Source organism: Schistosoma mansoni, chromosome 2 (genome assembly GCF_000237925.1).
Source record: "Schistosoma mansoni strain Puerto Rico chromosome 2, complete genome".
In the NCBI taxonomy this organism is placed as follows: domain Eukaryota; kingdom Metazoa; phylum Platyhelminthes; class Trematoda; order Strigeidida; family Schistosomatidae; genus Schistosoma; species Schistosoma mansoni.
In genome coordinates, this window is record NC_031496.1 from 18,219,321 (window position 1) to 18,237,677 (window position 18,357).

The 18,357-nt window shown below is 36.4% G+C and overlaps 1 protein-coding gene across 1 annotated transcript; it reads right to left on the minus strand.

The window, feature by feature from the left end:
• Positions 1-214: 214 nt before the first annotated feature.
• Positions 215-16,433, minus strand: Smp_122940 (family C86 unassigned peptidase (C86 family); the record flags this gene model as incomplete). The annotated part of the gene is made up of 6 exons (XM_018795953.1): positions 215-354; positions 3,050-3,110; positions 4,435-4,635; positions 6,113-6,421; positions 7,431-7,616; positions 16,428-16,433. 6 exons carry the CDS (start codon positions 16,431-16,433, stop codon positions 215-217), a joined length of 903 nt encoding a protein of 300 aa, XP_018650214.1.
• Positions 16,434-18,357: the final 1,924 nt, after the last annotated feature.

Here is an 18,357-nt window from a genome sequence, read left to right on the forward strand (position 1 = left end):
AGTAAGTGAACTATACAAAGAAATATAAAATTATTTTACAGAAACATTGGAATATTTGTATACAAATACTTAAAAAAGTTGATTGGAATGAAAAACTAGCTTCTGTTTGTTTATTTGATTACTCTCAAAGTATTTGAAGAAACAAGAGGCCGGAAAGACCTAACACATCAAGATATCACAGGAATATATTAGAAATACATTTGATGACCAGTAATTACTCTTTTGTTCTGGAAGTGCATGAGAATTTATCGATAAATGCTTGTCTATTTCTGCGAATTTCTTCAGCTGATATTCGATTCGTATTATTCATGTCACTTTGAGCTGTATTTTGACCGATAGAATTCGATTCATTAGCTAAGAACACAAAATTTTTAAAACAATTAGTTTGATAAATTTCAATAATGCAATGAGACGAAGATTATCAGAACTGTGATATTTTAGCGCAATACGTTTCAGATAGTTTGATCACACGTATACTTGTTAAGTTATTCATACATTTAAATATTGAAGACCAATTAGGCAAATCGGAAGGTAAGAAAAAACAAGGATAATCAGGTAAAGTGTAAAACTCTACACCGGATAATAAGTCGATAGTATCGAATTAGGCTTCGAGCAGGAATAAACTGTTTTTGAATACACAAAAAGAGTTCGAAGTTTGGTATGATCAAAGCTTAAATAAACTTTATTATACACCCTTTAACACTCCTGAACAACACTACAAAAGCTTATTTGATATCAACTCTATGACGCATCTCAACCGAATGTTATGGAATGAAGGAAGATGCTTGTTAGTCAGCTACAACGTAAGACCAGGCACATAAATGCATTACTCCAAGTTGCCATACCTCACTAGTACAACAAGATGAACACCGAATTCATAGAAGTAGTTACTTTAATGGTAGTAATATATAAAAGATTGCATATAAGGATATAATACAGGAGGAAAGAATTATTTCTTAGAAAGAAAGGCATAAAGTGTGTATACACCTACTCCACTGTAATCGATTCTGAGCCATGTCATCCAGAGTCTCCAACTATTGGTTACGATAGTCACGTGGACCCCAACCAAGTAGTCTGCATCTGCCAACATGGCTCAGACCAGGAGTAAGTGATTTCAAGGACTGATGTCACCTTTTATTTTGGTCGCCCCTAACTTCCTTCTATTTGTCTACAACACTAGTCAGCATTGCGCGCGGCGGTAATCGGTGGTTGGGTATGCGTAATACGTGACCCAATCATCTCATTCTATGTAGATTCACAACCTCATTAACTGATTTAACATCATTCCCTAATACTCTGCGTCTAACATCACCATTACTTACCCGGTGATCCCAGCAGATGCGAGCAATATTTCTAAGACATCTGTGGTCAGATACTAATAGCTTACGAGTGTCCTCTATCATGAATGGCCATGTTTTGTAGCCGCAAAGTAAAATAGACCGAACTGCTGAGCAGTATACTCGTCCCTTAGTTAATAGACGGATATTTCGACATCGCCATAGATGACGTAAGTTGGAAAAAGCCAAACGACCTTTCTCAATCCGAGCACAGATTTCGTCAGACACCAACCCATTAAGACTGATCAGACTTCCAAGATAAATGAAGTTGTCGACGCTTTCAACTACTTCGCTATATATCCTTAGTTCAGGTGTTGACACAGGCTAGTCCTGAAGCAACAATTTACATTTAGAGGGGGAGAAACGCATCCCATACATCCTGACATTGTCACTCAGTGCTACTAAAAGACTATGCATTTTATCAGCGTCTCCACCAAGCAGGACTATGTCATCTGTGTATTTTAAGTCGATAAGTGGACCTCCTGATAGGAGATGGATGCCCGAAAATTCAGATTACGAGAACGTTACTTCCAGAAGTAGGTCTATAATGAAATTGAACAAAAACGGACACCACTTGAGGTTGCAAAATCATGTAGTTTCATTCAACCATTGGGATTTATAGCTATATAGATATGCGTCAGCTAACCTTGTTTGAAAACCACGATCGCTCCTCACTACATGTGTGCCTATCCAAACATGTGAAGTGATAGAGTCAATGGGGTGTGAGACAACCGTTTACATACTGTTAGCGGGACATAGATTGGATTAAAGCATGTTTCGTGCACGATTACGTTGGCGCATGCTGATTGGCTAATTCTTATCTAATCAGTGCTAGTCGATACTTGGAGAACACTCTAGAATCTTCTCATGTAAAAACTATAAACATACTAACGGTTTTCTTATTGTGCTTCTTGCTTCCATCTACCCTTGTTATTCGGAATATAATTTCTTTCCTGTTCAACCGTGTTCTGATTTGGGAACTAGTCGAGTGAATTTGTGTCCAAGAATACTAAGCAATAGGAACAGCTGAGTAGTAATAAGAGAAATTATAACACATACTATTTGACTTTTTGCTTAGCAACCAGTGGGACTTTTTACACAGCCTAACTCATCTTTCTCAAAAAGTTAAGATCTACATTTAATCAAAAACCAAAACAGTATTTAGATGATTGTCACATCCTATTGAATCGGTAAAGAGAATGTCAACAAGTGGTGTGAGTGACGTTCGTGCATCATTAACTGACTTATACATGTGATAAGAAACCTCTCAAATTGGAGCATAAAACAAAGAATAGAGTCAAAGCATAACCAAATACTTGTTTTCATCAAATAGCCTATTTTCTTTTACTATCTGAATACAAAGAAAGTGATTCATAATTCATGAGCAAACTGGGGATGAAAAGAAGTAAAACACGTAAATAACTTATTTACTAATACAGAAATTATCGCATAAGTTAGTAAAACCTTATTGTAGTTGTTCCGAGCTATGGACTATGAATACTAAAAGATAACACGCTGAGATCCTTAATGGGTTAAGCACAATTATTGGGAAAGTCAGTATAACTATAGATGCACGTACTATACAAATGTGACTTGTAGTACACAATTACAGATCTGTAAAAAATATCACTGATAAAAATATAGAGATAACATATCTTACTACAATAGTGATGATGGTAATATTAAAATAACACACCTTGAAAAATACTTACGAGTATTAAGGCTTAAAGCAATCGCTTGCTGTAGTTCCTTGTCAGACGTATCTTCGTACTCCTGCAGTCCAAAAAATTAGCAAAACAACAGGGGCTTGGTACACTCAGACAATTGAATAAATAAAGAACAATTTATTTTATGATGGGCCCCAAAAAATATCCATTCATGAGAGGTAGTTGCGACATTAGAACTTCATTTTGATCATTACATAACTGAGATCTACAGACACATCTAATTTACAAACAACTCAGTTGTCCATTACCAAAATGAAACTATAAGATATTCACCTGATTCATGCAACTACAAATAAATGTGCCCCGTTTCAGAGTTTTGACCTCCATAATCTCAGATCCTCTAGTTCTGGATACTTTATATGTCAGTGAGTAGAATTTATTTTAATAGATAACAGTCCCAGGTGGAGGAAAAGACACTATCTAACCTGGTGACTTTAAACATCGGACTGTAGAAACTAATAAATCATAAAGCCACTGGCTACGGGAAGAGATGGTTAAAAGGTTTGTACCAGTAGAAGTGTCAGTGCTTCAAACAGCATTAATCTACATCTTTCTATATGACATGAAAACGGTCGAAAAATTGAATAAGAAGACTATGGTTTAAGTGTCTTAATAATATCTATAAGAATGATGACACTCTTTGTTTATTTGACCGCGTGTGGCAACCCATTATCGTTTCTTGAATAATCAAACTGACAGTACCGGTGTGTTAGGGGAAAACACTAAATGTGCTGATTTTAGAACTAGCCTTTTCAAACCAATTTTTTCATAGAGTGGTGAATATCAGCTTTGTATGCAATTTGATAAGACTTAAAAAAGCTGTTTACGGTAGTTATATGATTTCATCAATGGGCCATGCTCATACATAAAAGGTCGTCTTAATACCATTATTTTCTGCCATACTGTGACCTAAAGTAACAAGATTTAGAGACAGTATAGGTTGACCAGGTCGAATGGATTGAAAAAGCATGAACATGTAAATATAGAAATTATTAATTAGTACACTATTCAATAAATGTATGCTCGCCAGCGAATAGAGGTGCAGTTAGTTGATTCAAGTAAGTGATCTGTTAATATATTTATTTAAATGTAGTTCCTTGAAAATACTCCTATCTGCTCCAAATAAGTGTTGTTATTTGTCTTCGTGAACCTGTAAGTTAAATCTCACCTACAGTATTCTCTCTTTTGTATATTTGATCATCTCCCGTAAGACTGATATGAATTTATTATCATAGTATTTATGGTTAAAGTTAGTCATCATAACTTTGTAACTAGAAATAAAGTTATGAAGGAAACAAAGGCAACATATGACTATGAGCAGGTTTAAAATGTAATTTCATGTCGAATTAACATGAAAAACGTTTACTCACATTTGCTGAAACTCTTAAAGCGAGTTGTAGTTCTTCATCATCATTTTCGGATGATTGTAAGATGCGCTGTAGGGTTTGGTCATCATCATCAGCATCTGCTTTGCTGACAGCCAAGGCAACATCTACTTCTGTACTTTTTTCCGTTTGACTAGTGTTAGATGTGGAAGACCTAGTCAAACCGTCTTCAAGGACAGGACAAATCTAACGAATTGTAACAAATTTAATAATAAAAATAATAGATGCTTTAGTACCAATCTTTTGACACTGGTTATAAGAAAAAGAAATGAAAAGAGTGGTCATTTCTTAAGATTAGAATCAGACCTTATTAAAAGTGTTGAATGTGTGGGACAATTCTCGATTACAGGTTTTCTCTATGAACAAGTGTACTTGAGAGTACCGAGAGAATGGTACCTTATCAAATCTACACTGTTTAACGAGACAGTCAAAGACGATACTACTCACTATTCCTGATTCTAAAGAAAGCCAGACAGTAGTGAATCCAAGTTTTTAAAATCATTAGTATGACCAGCTAGCTGAAATATACGCTGACTTTTTGTTGTGTTCTGAGGTCGTCCGAGTTTGCTACTGATACGTATGCTTTCTAAGTGTACTCCCAAACAGATATTTGAATGAGAAAGGCAAAAGTGAGTAAAAAGGTATTGGCCAACTAAATTGGATATACGTATATGTCTTCCTCAGAAAAGTAATCCAGGTTATCAACCAATAGTTTATACAGGTTTTTCTGGAAAGTCAAGTCAAATCTTGTCCAATGGTGCGTGCCTGTCAGTGCCTCTTACATATCATTTGGCCTATGACTGAAAGGTTCAGCTCATCACCTTACCTATTATTTATATTTTTTATTTAAACACATAAATATTGGTACAAGGAAGCACCAGATACATATGCGCCTCACAAATCTCATTTGATTTGTGTGAGGGTTGTGATACTGCCCAAGTGCCCAGACTGAAGCAGGTGGTTTTCTTAGGGGGGCACACCCGGAGCCTTTGACCTAAAGGTCTAGTCCACAAGGCAGTGGAGCATCGTGAGGAGATGCAGTCCCATGGTAGCCGGTGATCAATGAATGATTCGTACGCCATTTGTTCCTTCAGGATACTGGAGCCCATGTGCACCATTGGTTTGGAATCAGGGTTTTCCAACTCCCCTAAGTGGACTCGCCTTATCCACCAACCCGGTTAAAGCGCCGGACATTCGCTTTTCGTCCTCTCAATTTCGTAAACAACACCCCCGCCACGAGAAGGCAGTGAGTAGGACTTCCCTGGCAGAGGCTATATATTCGCTGGCCATGTGAGAGCATTTCGAGAGGGAGAGCGGACTCTCTCCATTCTCGGCCGTACCAGGGCATTTGGGGGCAAATTATTCTGGCTTCTGGATTCAGCTATAGAAACTGAGGCGATCGACACAGATCTAGTGGTGAGACGTTTTCATGAGCTTCGTTGTACTTACGGTTTAAGTATTTGCACATTCCAGAACTGACAGGATAACAACTACTGTGTAGAAACTGAACTTCAGAAGAGAAAAGTCACCTTGGCTAGGGAGAGAACATAACAGCATAACAAACATGGAACGCCAAACAGATACCAGATGCAGCATATAGTCTTTATTCTAAAACTAAATGTCGGAATAAAAACAAGTGAAATTTTAAATTAATTTGACGTACAGATAATACTTCGTCGGCTTCACATCGAGGCAAGGTACCAGTGATAATGAATATTGAATTTCCCTCTTCTTTAAGTTGGGCCAAATAAATAGCTAGATACGTTTCAGAAATTAATTTAGGTGAAGAAAGAATCGAGTTGAGGTTGAACCATTGTTTTCCAATTTTTCTTATCGTAAACCAGTGATGCTGGTAGTGACAAATAAAAGCATTCTGACTAGCTGGATTTTCCCTAGCACGTTCTGCTTCTGGACATTGTCGCAAGAAAGGCACAAGTTCTAGAGACCATATTTGCAAGGCTTGGCTAATAACCTATAAATATAAACAAAAATTTTCACCTGAAGCTAAAAGTATATTGAGGTACGTTATCGCAGCAATGGGACTACACCATTTTAAAACCTAAACTTAAATCTGAGTAGGGACTTGACTGAATACAATAAACTCAAAGTATACGTGCACTAGTGATAACATTAGAAACGTAAGCAGAAGACAAATACTGCAGAAGATCCCCATCCCTACAGTCCCTAATGGGCAGTCACAAACATTGTGTACGAACCAACACACATGAAATAATATTCTAACTCCCACTATAAGGTACGTGATCCAATGATACTAGAAAAATAACAAGTTATCATAATAGAATCCTTTTTTGTCATATTTTACGGTACCATGAGCGGCACTTCTGACTGTTTTTCCCACGTTTTAACTTAACTCTAAAATACGGATAATCCTTTGCCACAAACAAGTCACTAGTATAACAGGATGTTTTCACTGACATGTCTTTCTTTTAGGTGGACACATATGCTTCGACTCATAGTGCAAATGATGTTGAGTGGACAACAAATAAAACTCACAAAACCATTAGCTTAGACACAACCTCATGAATGAGCCAGTCTCTCACACACAACCGACGTTTTTATACAACCAGCTCTACTGAGTAGTTAATGGGTTTTGTCCCGCGGTTTATTATGTCAAACCATGAAGGAAGCTTAAAAGGTCTTTCTACTCTAGTATTTAGACATTTCCCCTCGTATTTAGGTGGGGAATAGAAGAAACATAAGATAATAACAGACCGGTAGACATTAAAATACCAAACCTAAGAGGGCAACAAAGGAGTATATACACACAGACGATGACTAACAAGAATAATTAACGTTTTTCGATTGTATGACAGATATGACCATTACGTATGGACATAAATACCTACCGATACATATGCAAGTTAATTGACGGTGGGCTATACATGAGTTTATAGACCTGGATTATATCGAGCTGTTATTGAAACGGAAATCAAAGCTCCGCTCGTCCTGAAGATACTCACCTGTACTGAAAAGTAACCACTTTCATCCATATTTTGGAAACAATTAGATATACCGCGACTACTTCCCAACTGGGATACTTCCTCATCGTCTAACTGCTTGGCAATGTTAGCTAAATCCACTGCTGTAAAATAAGGGCCCTGTAGGAGTGCATTAAGGCAGTGTTGTGCACACAATGACCCATCTTGCTACATAACATTAACAGAAATATAACCATTATACCTTCTCGTGAAAAATCAACTCCATTTACACTCCCCGCCTTCAGTGACCTAAGTTATCAACAGATATGTTCATTCTACAAAACAACATTCACTGTTATTATGCAAACAACAAGAACCACGAATCCTTCACCATACGTAAGTGGTCAAAGTTTGTAACTCTAACGATGTTCATTTTTATTTCAAATGATTCAAACGGTTCAAATGGTTGTGGACGGAATAGTAGAAGCTTTCGCTTAACGGGCTTCCGTGTCTAGTAGCAGTGGATCACTAATACCTCCAGGCAAGAACCTAGGTATATTAACGGCAATAGAGGAAAAAAAGGAATTGGTAAATCATAACAATATGTTATCTTTAGCCCTTAAGAATAGGTCAAGTTTTCTCTTAAAGAACTCCTGGGAAGTCTCTTGGACTAGCTCAGTCGACAGCCAATTCCAGCATTTGGCAACTCTTACGGAGTAGAAGTTGTGTCCACGGCCTGTTCTGCTGTGTTGGGTCTCCAGTTTCTGGGTGTTACCTCTTAGGTTAGTGTTGTGACTAAGCTTAAGTAGATATTTAAGAGGTTGACCAGAAGTGTTAAGGATATTGAAAGCCTAAGAAGGTCACATCTAAGACAACTATACTTTAACGGGCAGATGTTAAGTGACTGGAGGTTTGAATTTGAGTCTCCGAACTAATTTCGTGGCTCGACGTTGGATTTCAGAGGAATTGGCGGCAATGAGTTTTATTCGTTGAACACATGATACACAGTGAAGATACCACCAGTATTGTAGTTTGACAACTCTTTACCAGTAACACCTATAATTGAATCGCGCCCACTCAGTTAAAATCAGAAGTCAGAAGCGAGGAGGCTGGAAGATTTATTTGATGAGTTATCAATATATCGAAAAGTGACTGATCTAATCTGGCTAATCATAGTGGGAGATGTTTCCCACGCCGTTCTCTAACGTGATCTGGTACGGATGCATGACCGAACGCCTTAAGCTAAACGAGTCCACTAAAAATAATGAGGTCAGTATCCAATGTCCAAACGCTTACGGAGATATTGATTTTGGGGAATTATTTACAGCCACAACAGAAAGAAATCGAGGTTTGGTTTCTAAGCACCTTTGAGATGATTTCATGAGTCATAACTCAATAAAAGAAGAAAGAGATCTAAAGTCTTTTACAACTTTTATTTCTGCCTGAAGGTACCTCCAGTTATATTCTATTGAGCATGGAACCATGATCAGCGGACGATATTTGAACTCACCCAAGACTATTTCGAACTATACAATGTCTGAGCATAAGTAAATTGCTAGTTTGAAATGATGTAACTTTATAGAATCAATTCTAGTAGGTCAACAAGATACAATCAGGAACCGAAATTCGAAGTCGGCAGTATGGGATTATATTGTATAATTGTGATAGGTTTGAACTGAACGTGCAACATTAACTGTACAGTAAGTGCATTGTTTATTCATCATACACGTCTATGACAATTAAGAGTATTCGAACTAGTGTTTTAACTTAGAATTTCCGAAATGGTGCAATGTAAGACAGTAAAACTAGACGAGCCTGCACACAAACCATAGATTTATTATCCTTCCTTAAATGACTTTTCGTAGATTGTGAGAAATCAGTTCCTTGGTGATATTTTGTCACAGCAATTTCATCATAGTTTCTCTTGTGTACGGTCTGATAATTCCGCACTGAAAGACCCTGTCAAATCTCCTCTCCAAGTCTTTGAATCTTACGGCAGTAATAGAATTGATGTTTGTTTTCAAAGTCTTGACATTTCTTGCTTGCACATCTGAATGAGAGGGCCTCGGGGTCGCGTGTTATTCCTCGCAAGTCGATTCTGTTGTAGTGACGTACCTTTATGAATAGAACACGATTGGTATAACGAAAACAATTAATATTATAACTAATTGTACGAGTGTTTGTTTTACTGTACCTGTTTGTTCAAATGTACAAAAGTGACACTCTTCCGTTGCTTTGTTACCTTTTGAGAACTCTCATATGCTCAGTAGTCCCGCCTGTATACTTTGGCACGATCTCGGTATTCTTTCGATACCACGAGATCGCCAACAAATACATCTTACTGCAACCTTTGATTGACTTGTAATATTTTGTCTACGGAGGAATCTAACCTAGCACCTGGCACGTAGTTATCAAGTAGCGGTAACCAAAGTCAACAACGACTGGACGCCTACTACAAATGTATCAAGCATTTCATGAGAACAGTCTTCAGCTGTCGATGAGGAAAGCTTTCCCTGAACACTCCTAAGTTTTCTAGACCCTGTATAGATGTTGCACAATCAGTGATGAGAAACACACAATTCAGGCTTGAAGATTTATCGTCTCTAATCAGCAAATTACATCACTCAACGATAGTAAGTTTATGACTAGAAATACTCGAAGCAGATACCATGGCAAGTCTAATCATAACATCAGCATTCAATGACTTCAACTTTGCCACTTAAATGATGAATTCGATACTATCACCGTCAACAATTAAATCGTGTTAAGCACCACTGGACAAATATAACTGTTCTTCATTATGAAATGAATTACTAGGAGTTGCACATAAGGATATAATATGATCATTAGAATCATCCAAATCAACATGATCCGGACTACAAAGTTTAGTATCACTTGCGTCGAAATGAACAGCAGTTTTAGAAACTGACCAGATGTGTCCCATTTCACCACATTTATATTATTTAGCATGACGAAAGTCACCTGAATTACGTAAGTGAAATTTGCCACAGGATGAACATTTACCACACCTATGCTGACTTCTGTAATCTGCTTTGAAATTCTTTGTTGAATTAATTTCTATGTTTCTACGAGGACAGAAACCATTATTAAACACATACGAGCTTTAGCGATATTGAGGACGCATTTCATCACGATAACTGAGCGAAGTATTGGAATTTGGTACTGAGTAGAAATCAAGTTCATTTACTGTCTCATAGTTAATATATGCAGTTTTAATGTCTTCGGATAAAAATATGGGTTTCTGAACTAATTCATTTTCTGGATTCGTAGTATTCGTCCCAACAATCAACTGATTATGAAGCTGGGTTTCTAACTGATCTACGAGATTGCGCCTCGTGGTCTGTTTTTGTAATTCAAGTATAAAGTCGTTAACTTTCTGGTTATTGTGTCCCATCATTTTACGAAGGTTTGATGCCTTTCTGCATTCAAAGCTAGCACACTGTACATGACCGAGCAGCAATTCCATGAGAGATTCATATGACAATGAAATTGGTTTCTCTGAAACAGCCGGACTCCTTAACAGGTAATAAGCTTCTTTGTCGATGGAAGATGGAAAAGAAGCTGTGAATTTTTCATTTTAAATATCTTTTTTATTCACACACCAAATTCCAGACCGCCTCATAAAACCTTCAAAGTCATCCTTTTTACATCCTTGATCTGTCTACCCACTTTCGTGCCGAATGTAACTAATATTGATTAAGACCTTGACGCGATAAACTGACTGGCTTAACCTTGAGGCCATTATGCATGAGTTCGACGTGGGGGTAAAGAGACGAAAACTATTCTATTCCTCACTGGCTGACAAGCACGTTAGAGAGAGAGAAGACAAGACAACTGGAACACTACTCGCTTTATTGCGATCCCTATCTGGTACCCGAATTACGAATTTCGATTAATGTAAAAAGATACATGAATAGATAGATGACTAGCCTGACCACAACGTACAATAATGAGGAAGAAGAAAATAGAGTACAAAAGGTTGCGTCTAAATTACAACAGCTTTGGAACAGAAAAGGCTATGGCAGTGAATCATACATCAAACTAAAGCTCATGATCTGTGTAATAGACTGCGGGCAAAAGTAAATTTTACAGTTTTATAAGCTTTGAATTAAATGAAATATTGTTCCTAAAATAGCTTCCGTAGTTTGTTGAGGCTTCTTGTTTCGCGGTTCACATCAATCCTCACTAGAATTAATATTTAACTGCCCAAGATTTGACTCTGTCTCGATGCCAGTATGATGATTAGAAATGTTCAAATTAATGTGCTGACAGGAAGCTCCCGAGATTGTGCAATTTAAAAACGGTGGGACAAGATGACTGTATACTGACCTACGTTTATGACGAGAACGCGATTGGTATGCCAGAATCACTTATTGTTATGACCAATTTCGCCAGTGATTGTTTTATCGTAACCTTTTGTCTAAGTTTACTAATGAAACACTGGCGAGACTAAACTATACTGCCGAGCCAATGAGAAGCTTTCGCGGGTTTTCAAGGTCACGACGCTAAGTTCGGTACCTGATGCTTACGTACGATCGGTTTACAGCGGACTCTAGGGAAGACGTGATAATTCAGCGTCTACAAGAGAAGTGATCATAAGATTTTGGCGCGAAATTCAATAATCCATTGGGATAAATAGAGTTTTGGCATTATAGCTGATGTCAGTTAATGATGAAAACCTTAAGTTTAATTCACAGCCTTAACCATGAACTGTAAATGATAATTTGAATTCTTCACATAGGTTTATACCCTCATTTGGTCTTAGTAATTATGTTGACACTCTCAGGATCACTCTAGCGTCGCTCAAAGGTCGCCCATAAATTATAGTCTCAAACTTAACCCTAAACCCTAACCCTAAACATTAACTCTAACCCTAACCCGTAAACCATACCAACATACCAACATTATTGAAGCTATGTGGTCGAGGCTAAAAGAATTTTTGAGACCTTATCATGGTTTCAGAGGCCGGCTACTATGGAGCCATATGAATGTGTTCCTGTATCGTATGCACTATGATTTTAGAACATCTGAACCTATATCTAACCTTGATAAGTTTTTGAGTCATGTAAGAGAACAGTATCCCCTTTAATTTTTGAGTTTTGTATAATATATTTTTACAGTACGCTAACTGTCTTCTGATTGGCTAATATTTCTCAAGGTCATTTAAGATTCGTTCAAAGGTCGGCAGTGTAGTTTAGTCTCGCCGAAACACTTTCTTCCGTTGCCTGTGACCTTGCACGAATTCGCATGCACTTGGTAGTTCTGCTTGTAAACTTTGGCACAATCTCAGTATTCTTTCGAAACCATGAGATCGCCAACGAATATATCTTATTGCAACCGCCAACTGCCTTCTGGTTTTTGGCCTACGGAGGGATCCAACCTAATATCTGTCACGTAACCTTCCTGTGGTGATGAACATAGCTAATCGCGACTCGACGACAACTACATGTATAAATGAATATTTCACATTTGGAATTCGTGATCATAGGATAATCAAGTACCAATCAATTACTGCTGCACGTTAATTTTCGATCTATGTATCTATAATGTAATCCAGGCTTAGCTGTAATTCTGTTTGATCTCAATTGTCCAGCAATTTGATTTTTATTTTCTCCATCTGTCCGAAATTCCAGATTATTTTAAGAGTCAATAGTAACAGACAAACCATTAGAATTAAAACTGGAACTATACATCTACAGAATTGGGATTAGTTAGAGTATGATCAGAATTAAATTTGGAATCTCTTACTTCGTTAATCTGTACTAGTATTAGTCCTAACCACTCAATCCCTAATGTTGAACATGAGATAACTTAGAAAATGCATATTCCACAATTAACACGAAGAGTAGGTCAACAATAGAGAAGGCGGAAAGAGTCAGTCGAAATCAATCGGATGGCACTGCTCAGTCTCGCAAACGTTGTCATTCTGTATAACTTGTCCTTATTCACACCAAATATATTATTCTGTTTTCAGCCTAAATGTGTTTTTTAGAAGTACTGAGTATCATATTGCTAGTTGTTACCATACGATGAGTCAGTGTAGAAAATTGTGTGACTTCATGTGATATCAGAGAGTATTTGAAATTATAGTATAAGCTAATAATCCCAGAAACAGCCTAATTTAGTCAAGAAGTATTAGATGAACACGAATGTATGTATTGTCTTTGGAATTTGAAATCAAGCACTCGTCAGGTACAAAGGAATCATTAATTCATATAAACACCACACTCCGTCGTAAGATCTTATATATTAGACAGTTACATCATAACATATCTGCAATTTTGGGACTAAGTCTATTATTATAAGAGTACTGGTAACGAAGTAGGACCATGATAATACATTTGCAAACATGGCTCCATAAACGCAATCCGTTTATTAGTCCTCATTTTCATTTTAATTTTCTCGATCGATTTTTACTTATGTTAATCCATCATTCTATAAGCCCAATGAATAATGCTCACGTGTATTATCTTAATGTAATGTTGATTAGCACTCATAACTTACTAGCTCAGTCAACATTAATAACAGGTTATCTCTATTTATTATTAGCTACGATGGTTCATTACTAAGCTTTCGCAGCATTTACATGCTTCAGCTAAATAAACTTGTTAGAAAACCATGCTGTGGTAAATATGGCTTTCAAATGACGTTGTGGCGGACCAAAAATGTATGTTAACCAAAATAGCAATGAAAATATTACGTCAAAAGTTTATGTGACAATAAACAGTTAATAAGTTAAACACACAAATAAAAGTTAGGGACGTTACTTAAATTAACTGGCTATTGCGTGTTCAGTTGGGTTTTGGTACCAGTAATCCACAATTATGGAAGATTAATAATTCCAATGTGGACGATATGGCTCCAGTAAGTTTACCAAGCGTAGAATGCAATACGAATTTCACAATAGTCTATAAATGTAGATGATAGTCAATTAATAATTCATTTATCATGTTTGCAGGCATAATAGAACGAGGCAGATATGTATTAAGGTGTATTTATTGATGAACAGTAACAATGTCGTGCTATATTGGATTCAAAACGGAAGGAAGTTAGTTAACGAGTGTTCAAGGTCATAAACTTAAACAACAAGTACAACTGTTTAGTGCTAAATGTACAGAAAATGAAAATACACAAAAACCATGAAAAATTGTTTACAAATTAGGTTTAATAGTCCTATCTCCGTAACATAAATAAACATTGACTAGCAACGTGAGCAATGACTGAATGACACTCGAATGGATTTATAGTCATACTTGAGTCACAAAAGCGTCTAAGTTGCTTCAAAAGACACTAATTCTGAAACTAAACATTCTCAACACGAACTACGATATCATCCTGAAACGACTCAACACCGCTAAGACTGATAATAATCTAACGTACAATCTTCATGAATATTTCAGGGGAAACATTTAGTCCGAACGGTAGGAATTTGCATCTGAACAACAGAAAAAGTGTATAATAGCTAGTTACTTCACTAGAGATTTCATTCAGTGGAATTTTGGAAATACGTGCTTTTAAGGTCAATTTTGGAAAAATGGCTTGGCCCTCGATATTTATATAGAATTCAGTGACACTGTTAAGCAGTAATCACCTTAAATTCTAGATGCTTTTTCATCCGCTCCTCATGGAGACAAAATAGGAGATGCTCAACTGGACGACTCGAATGAGATTAATATCCCTCTTATAATCAGTTTATCTGTTTCGTTCTTCACAGGCTTTCTTAAACCATATGAATTTAGTTTACTCTTCAAGAACATGCCCTCTACCTTTAGTTCTAAGTGTACTGGGTGAATTTATGTTCTTCCCACAGTAAGATTAGATCTTTGATAAACGTACTGACAGAAGAATTAGTATGTGAAGAGATGTGTACATCCAGTAATCATAGGCCTTTTAAGTCAAATATAGATGAACCATACTCTGTAAGATCCATTTTGAAGGTTTTGTGTGTAAAAATTCCTTCATATATGCACTTGTAATTTGTTCCTATTAATTCCTTTAGTTGTACATTTTGTTAGTCTTTTTGATTCCATTTGAGATGGTAATATTTTTATTTTATTATAGTTTCTATTTTTCTTACGCCTTCACTGAGTTTCCATGTTTCTTCTTGAACTGTGTTTATGTTGTTTTAGTTGATACTTAGTCTTGGCGGCGGCCATATTGATTTTCTCCCCCTTTGATTGTGCTGCTTCCATTGACTGGAATTGTGCATTTTTGATTGTGAATTGAAGCACTCTTCCAGAGAGATAATTGACTCTATACTACCATTATTTACAATAAATGAATAGGATTTACCTGTTAGCAATTTTATTTTGCATTAAGTGTGAAGTACTGCTGCAGACGGTGGTGAGCGGTAAATACTCAACCTTTCTGTCCAAATCAGTTGATATTTATCTATCACCATCCGGTGTTTCAGTGGTAAGCGACTTGGAACTTTTTAAACATTTTGTTTATGCCCAACCTTTCAACATATACGGCAATGTATGGAAGGTTCTTCAGCAAACTCCAGGTTCCTGTACAAATAGCAATAAAACAATGACCTGAAATCATATCTTCCTTGAAGTTATGTGAGAAACACCAAGCATCAGAGCATTCTAAATAATCTACTACTTCCCTTGGTTACATATTAATGGGCAATTTCCCCAGCTTACTCCAATTCATTTAAATTGTGAACTCAAAATAATATAACGAAATAGAGTCACCCCTGATAAGTCTAGAACTTCAAAAAGACACAATTTGAAGTACCCATTATGAGATTGTATTGTATTACTACGATATGTTTGAAAACAATATAAAATACGTAACTGTGTAGTAAGTGTATTGTTTATTCATCATATAAATGACGGGTTCGTATTGTTGAAAATGAAGTTTTTCATAAATCGAACAACTAAGTACCATTTTTACTATCTGTGAGAGCTGTATATTTCATAATCTGTAAGTTTTATTGACATGAGTGACTGAAGATATTATTTCAGTGAGTCCAATTTAAATTATCGTCATTTACTTCTGGATTTTATTTACTGCCATAACCATCAAGTTGTATACTGGGTTGATTGATCCTCCCAACTAAATGCCTAAAATCCCAGCATTTGGTCTAAAATGTAGATCACTAATGTGAGCAATCTATGTAGATGATCAAAGGCTTATTGAAGTTGAGGGATAACGACGTGACCTCCCAGCTTACTTCGAAGTCACACCTTGCGGTTAATACCATAAGTGGATTACTCTTTCGTCGTATTCAGATACTGTGACCACTTTGACCACCGCATAGAGCAAACAACGGGCGAGACAAATATTTATGGGTGACCTTAAGAGACACTAAAGTCGCCCTGAGACAACTACCCAATTACAGGAGTCTAAAGAGGTATACAAACTAGAAAGAGGAATTAGAATTGGGATTTTAAGTTAGAATCTAGGGTTAGGAATTAGATCGGGGTTTTCATTACAAACTAACATCAGTTGTGATACCAAAAGGCTATTAAACTATATGGATGCATGAATTTAGCACCAAAACTTTCAAACCACGATTCTATGGGTTCGTTCATAACTAACGGTCCCGCCTATACGGCATTATAACACAAACACATTAGTAAAAGTAGGTTCTGGAAACAGAGTGCAAACATTGCCTCTCTAAGACGTCCGATTGATTGCTTCGCGTTGGTTGTCCTTGGTCTTGACGAGGGCCGGAAAACTGTTCGATACTCAGTGATCTGACAGCTGGGTTATTTGACTGAAGCCCGAGGACATTTTAATGACTTGACAACCAATATGTCAATACGAAACGACGTATATTTGATTGTTTAGTTAATAAAGATGCTGCTACATGCCACGGAGTATTAATAAGTAACATAGTTACAAATAAGCCAACATATATATTTCCAATCACCCTCTTTAAGAACTTAGATCACACTTTCGGGTCAATGCCTTAAATGATGGATTTCAACCATTGCGATATAACAATAACGGGATTCAGGCATTACGACTGTTAGTCTCTAAGACGTGATCAGTTATTCTACTATTATTATAGTCCCTACAAAACTTCCTGTTTTTGTACGTACGCTAAATATTAGTTTCTTGGAATAACAGGATATTAAAGCTACTAGTTGCAGTAGAATACCAAAAATCATTTGAATATTTGAGTATTACGTCAACCTATCTATCGGATTCATTATTCATTCTAGTTTTGGACCATTTAAAAACGACGAGATATAATGTACTTACTGTTTCTTCAACCCCTTTGGTTTATATTTTATTTGTACATAAGCTTTTGTAGTGGCTGTTTTATTTATTCTAGCTTTTGGACAAACTTTACTAACTCAGATAGCATGTGATTATTGAGTTACTCTTATCATACTTGTAATTAATTTCTATTCATAGCAAGTTGTGACCTTTAATGCAAATAACTCCCTGTAATTTTACGCTTCTGCGTCTAGTGTACGCTTATGCATATATCTGAATACTTATCATTCTATTCAATATCTGTTTCTTTGTCAAACTACTCATGATCTATTTCGAACCATATTAAAATCAGCAATGTATAATATTTTAAGTTCGGCTGTTTTCTTTTTCTACATTGTGTTTCATCTTCTGGTATATCTAATTAAAGTAAGATTCATAATTAGACAGACGAATATATGAAACTGCTGAACAGGCACGTAGCTGTCTATACTCAGTAGCTCAATGGATAACTTATTTCATGTTTGAGAGGAAACGTTCTAGTTTCGAAACTGGTGTCTATTGCTAGCCAGTTTATTTATTTATTGTTTTTCTGTTTGGTTGATGCAACCTTTACACAATAGGCCACAATATTATAATCATTATATTATTTTTCCTTGTTCTATTAGCATTTATCTTGAACTAAGCATCTACCAGTTGTGTGCATCTTACTTATATCCACTATCTAAGCCATTATTATTGTGTCTAGTTTATAGATTAATCGGTTAGGTTTTGT